The sequence below is a fragment of the Tripterygium wilfordii genome, chromosome 10 (assembly GCF_013401445.1).
Source record: "Tripterygium wilfordii isolate XIE 37 chromosome 10, ASM1340144v1, whole genome shotgun sequence".
Classification (NCBI taxonomy): Eukaryota; Viridiplantae; Streptophyta; class Magnoliopsida; order Celastrales; family Celastraceae; genus Tripterygium; species Tripterygium wilfordii.
The window spans coordinates 2,855,403-2,860,752 of record NC_052241.1 but is presented as its reverse complement, the minus strand read 5'-3'; the positions used below and the strand labels follow the sequence as shown (position 1 = coordinate 2,860,752).

Below are 5,350 nucleotides of genomic sequence, written 5' to 3'. Positions count from 1 at the left end.
ATCGAAATTAGCAGTTAAGTCATTAACAGTTTTGAGAAAAAAATAAAAGTTGCCATCATCAGGCCATCATAGGATCGGAAGGACTAAGGTTGAACGTGCTGACTAGGGGAACCGTTCTAGCATAGTAGCATGCAAGCGATCTACTACTCACTACCAGGAAACTCACTTTAATATTGCACAATAATTTCTGCGAAATGCGCATTCATAAAATTGTGCTCATTCATAAAATTGTGAATATTCGGGCTAACAAGCTTTTGGTTTTGCTTGATTTACTTTATTGCAACAAATAAAGGGCAGAACAAAAGCGGTGTACAAAACCGTGGATAGTCATAACGGCATTAAACAAAAACTATTAAAGATCATAAAAATCCAGAAAAGGAGGAGAGAAATCCTTAAAACATCGAATAAATCGATTCATTCAAGTTTCACCTCTCTCTTTGGAGGATCGAACTGCAAATAGAAGAAGGGTTCTGTTGGCTCCTCCCTGCACAGCCAGATATACAGTTTGCAAACAATTAGCAGCTATAAATACCTAATGTACAAGCGATGCATTCATAGAAAACCAAAATGTTCTTATGTGCCTTTTAGAAAGAAAAAAACTCGAGAACTTCCGGACAATACCAGAAGGCAATCCTGGTGATAAAACAACTTGAAGAAGATGGTTCAGTATATCATAATACTCCACTAGTCTATGATGCCTATTGAGATGATTTTGAGACAGTAGAAGTAATTCATAGTTTGAAGAAATTGTAGAGCACGAATCAATGCAGATAGAAAAATTGCATGAATGTCCGGTAACTGGGTCACTAGATTTCCAAGTTCAAAAATACCAATTGATTGTTACTGGTGTTGGATAAGAGTTTTCTACTGGAGCTTGCTAATTTCAGATCCTTTTCTAAGTATAAAGAATCTTAGCAATGATCCTTTACCAGGTACCACATGGAACTATGCATCCCCTCAGTCCATATAATGCAACACAATACAAACCTATTTGTTCTAAAGTTTCTCAAATGAGACATGTATGGAAAGATCATACAATTACGAGAAAAATGAGCTAATGTTTAGAAATAGATTAACTAATGTCAAGGAATAACTAGTGTTGGTATGCTAAACAATTTAAAGGGGAGATGAATTATGAGCTACTGATGATGAGAGCTTGTTTTATACAATTCGTGGTAATAGCAGGGGCAAGAAAGCATGAAGAGGATCAGTTTGGACGTCCAACAGACCATGCCAATTTTAATTGCAATGAAAGGATTCATACCCTACCAAGAAGGTGCAAGAAAAGGGTTCAAAAAAAGAAAAACATAGCAAAGTACTGTATTATGACACTGAAATGTTTCTTATAGCAACTTGGCACATCTGAAGTTTAAATTTTTGTATCCTCATTGGATACTTTTATCTTGCCTAGATTATCAGCAATAATTCAAGATACATTTAATAATGTTATTCAAACACAATGATATTTTTAATGTTTCCAAAACTATTAAACAAAAGGCAGCTTTTCATATGCAAGTCATTTAATGTAAAGAAAATTCCCATGACTTATTGGAAAAAATAAACTAATTCAAACCATAAAGAACTGGAACATACCCAGGCTTAGATCGCATGCATTGCCAGAATAGTTTGAAGGGTCCTGGAACAGTCTTAAATGGGTTCCCCTCGAAACAAGCCTAAAAAACAAACAAAGAGAGTTACTCCAGAACAGCAACAAAACAGAGAAAGGAAGAAAAGGTAATATCGGTCAATATAAATACTGCCAACACCATTGTTGACGGAAATAAAATTACTGCACCCGCAGGAAGGAAGAGAGGGAACAATACATCACGTTGCACAAGGCCCCTCGAGGAGAAAAAATGTAGACAACCATAAGTCCACTGTGGAGAGTTTGTTTCAATTTTAAGTTTTTTTATCCATGGCATCAAGGTCGCACGAAGCACCCTCAACACTATATAAGAGCACGGTCAAACTGGACTCAAAAGCTGCTTAACAATAAAATAATTCCGCACTGATGTTTACCGATTCTTTTCGGATGTCTATTAGGTTGCAGTTATAAACATTCACTATTTTTTTCTCAACAGAAAAATCAATTTTACCCTAAGATATCAGGTAGCTAACATATTGAAAAGTCAGTTTCTGTAGAAAAGTTCTACTATTCGACTTACTTTATTATTCTTATTACACAAGCTAAACTAACTAAAGGTTTTCAAACACAAGTCAGTTTACCAGACATAGTTTCCAATTCATGCTTAATACAATATCAGGTGTACTGATCAATCACATGACTCCCCCACTGCAGAATCTGTAAAGCATAATCCACTCTAATGACTCTTTGAAAGACTTAAAAGTATAACTTGCTATCTCGGTTCATACAATATCATGTACACCATGGATGGGAAGCCTTGCTATATAGGTAGAGCTAGCCTAATTTGTGCTTGCACGAAACTGTGAGACAAATTTTCAATAGATCAAAACAGAAACTCAAAAACAAAAATCTCTTTTGAAACAACTTTGCAGTAACCGCTCAAGAATGAGTAATAGACTAAAGGGGTTTATATAACAGATTAACTGTTTCTGTTTCCTCCACACAACTTAACAAACCATAAAAGAAATCAAAATCCAATTAGAATGAACGCAAGCCTATTTATCATCTTCCCACTTCACAATCACAATTATAAATAGTCAATTAGAATTAGACATATGACAATTCAAGGTGATAATTAAACTAATATAGAAATGTTAATGAAATCGAAGGGCAGACGAGAGATTCTTGTAACATACGTGAATAATGTCCTCCAATCGATCGTTACAACGATGTGCTTTAGGTTGACGGTACTCTTCCTCTGGCGTTCCCCATGGACTCTCTCTCCTCGGCACAGGTCGTGTCTCGCTCATTCTCCTTCTCTCTTCTTCTCCAGCGGTACCTGCCCTTGTTTTCCATTACGAGCGGTTCTTATTTACGATGAGGACGCTACAACAAAGCCAGACGGCATTATCGGTCTCAGCCCAATTCAGGCCCAACATTCCAAAGCCTGGGGCACGGGGCTGCGACATTAACGATGTTTCCTTTCAGACTGAAAAGTAAGACGGTCCAATTAAGACACAACTTTCTAAAACCCAGTCTACTGAGCCCGTAAGTAAAAGGTATGCTCTTAAACCCAAAGAAAAGCCCAAAATAAAGCCCATTTTTTGTTTGCTGTTTCCTACACCGACTTTCCTCGTTCAAAGTTCAAACAGTATTGGGTCCATCAAAAAATGACAAAAAAGAAAAAGAGAGAACAGAGAGACGCTCCATCAAGAAATGTTCGTCGCCTTAAGGGAAGCTACTGGACGTCGTTCTCTTCCCCATCCTTTTGACAATCGCGTTATCCGCGCCTTTAACAGACGCGCAGGCATGTCTTCCTTGCGATCTCTTCCCGGACAATCTGATCAATCTCAAGCAATGGCGAATTTGGCGACCATCTCTTCGTTGAGAAACCCAATTTCTTAATCTGGCTCGTCTGGTTCGAGCTGATCTTCCAGTGGCCTCTCACGCTTCTCTTTTTACATCAATGGTAATTAATGGTTTCCTAATTTGGCTCCCCTGCTGTCTGTTAATTCTGAGTCTCACAGATCTAATCAAAGTGTTTGAATTGCTATATTTGTGGGTCCGCGTCCGCGTCCAAACAACGCTTTCATATTTTTCTTTTTAATTTTTTTTGTCTAAGCTTTCATAGTTTTAGGTAACCCTAGATTTTTGTGCGTCCGAAGACCGGTATATAAACATAAAAAGTTACCTATACTCAGTGGTCTCTCCATAATCCATATAGTTGGTGTCTCATATGATTCAGTGCGATCACCCTGACCCTAATACCGTCGGGCTGACAATGATGTCGCTTGAAGCGGCTCTCGAGATTAACCTCACCGCTTGTTACGGTGACCCTCCACAATGCCCTCGGCATGGTTTTGCCGGCGCCTGACCTTTGCCTCCTTTCAAGGTAAACCCTAAAAGAACCGGTTTTCTTTTTCATTCTTGGCCATGCTTTGGCCTTTGTGTATTATTTTCCTTTTCTTGGAGATTTTTCTTACTGTTGGAGTGGCGATCAATGGGTAGAATAAAAATCTGCGTGATGCTGTATGGTTTTGTGGTTGTTACTTCCGATGGGCCCGAGGAATATCTTGTGATTACTGAATCAAGACTTGGAAACGATGAATTAGGTGTCACTGTCACTATCATTCATGGGACTGTTGCATAAGTAACCACCGGATGTGAGCCAAACTGGTAATTTGCTTGTATGCAAAATGTTCAGGTATCGTGCTATTGATGTACACATGGTTTTACAATCTATTTCATCAATATTTCATGAAAGGTTAACTGGTTAAGTGAATCCATGATTAATTTATTATTAGAGTCTGAATGTGAAATAGGCAAATTGCAAATAGAAGTTGTAGTTACCCTTCATCACAAAACAGAGTGAAAACTATTTCAGTTTGGGTCCACTTATCTCCAATCATTCTTGACAGGTTGTTTATTTAGTAAGGCTTTGGCATCATAATGCATGCATTGGAAGCAATGCATTGGAAGTTGTAGTTACACTAAACAGTTTTTGCCCTTGAATATATTGTGGCAAGAGGAGCCTATAAAAGTAAAATGACAAACTATTTAACGGGTTCACTAAATCACATAAGAGAAGAGATTGTCAGAATGCATGCATTGTTAGTGGCAATGCACTAGAAGATAAATATTTTGCCCTTGGAAGTTGAAACCAATTTATTGGTTATGTTGTGACAAGAGGAGCCTATAAAAGGAAAAGTGCAAAATATTTAATGAGTCTACTAAACCATATAAGATATTGTTAGAATGCATGCATTGAAATCAGAAATGCGTTGGAAGTTAAATTATTTTGCCCTTGAAACCAATTTATTGGTTATATTGTGACGAGAGGAGCCTATAAAAGCAAAAGGGTAAAATATTTAACGAGTCCACTAAACCATATAATAGATTGTCGAAATGCATGCATTGAATTTGAAAGCAACAATGCATTGGAAGTTAAATATTTTGCTCTTGGGAGTTGAAACTAATTTATTGGTTATATTGTGACAAGAGAAGCCTATAAAAGCAAAAGGGTAAAATATTTAATGAGTCGACTAAACCATATAATAGATTGTCGGAATGCATGCATCGAAGGCAACAATGCATTGAAAGTTAAATATTTTACCCTTGGAAGTTGAAACCACTTTATTGGTTATATTGTGACAAGAGCAGCCTATAAAAGCAAAAGGGTAAAAATATTTAACGAGTTCACTAAACCATATAATAGATTGTCGGAATGCATGCATCGAAAGTAGCGATGCATGGGAAGTTAAATAT

At 37.3% G+C, this 5,350-nt stretch overlaps 1 protein-coding gene across 1 annotated transcript; it reads right to left on the bottom strand.

Moving 5' to 3' along the window:
- Positions 1-201: 201 nt before the first annotated feature.
- Positions 202-2,947, bottom strand: LOC120006950. Its single transcript, XM_038857076.1, has 3 exons — positions 2,782-2,947; positions 1,594-1,673; positions 202-484 (listed from the first exon to the last, which is right to left on the bottom strand). The coding sequence occupies exons 1-3, from the start codon at positions 2,893-2,895 to the stop codon at positions 415-417; spliced, it is 264 nt and encodes an 87-aa protein (XP_038713004.1). The 5' UTR covers positions 2,896-2,947; the 3' UTR covers positions 202-414.
- Between the last annotated feature and the right edge of the window lie 2,403 nt (positions 2,948-5,350).

Bases quoted from the DNA above. Each gene is read 5' to 3' on its own strand.
- LOC120006950 (XM_038857076.1), bottom strand. From the start codon at position 2,895: ATGAGCGAGACACGACCTGTGCCGAGGAGAGAGAGTCCATGGGGAACG. The intron at 1,674-2,781 runs GTATGTTACAAG...TTTGTTTTTTAG, and splicing joins GATTGGAGGACATTATTCAC to GCTTGTTTCGAGGGGAACCC. The intron at 485-1,593 runs GTATGTTCCAGT...CTGGCTGTGCAG, and splicing joins TGCATGCGATCTAAGCCTGG to GGAGGAGCCAACAGAACCCT.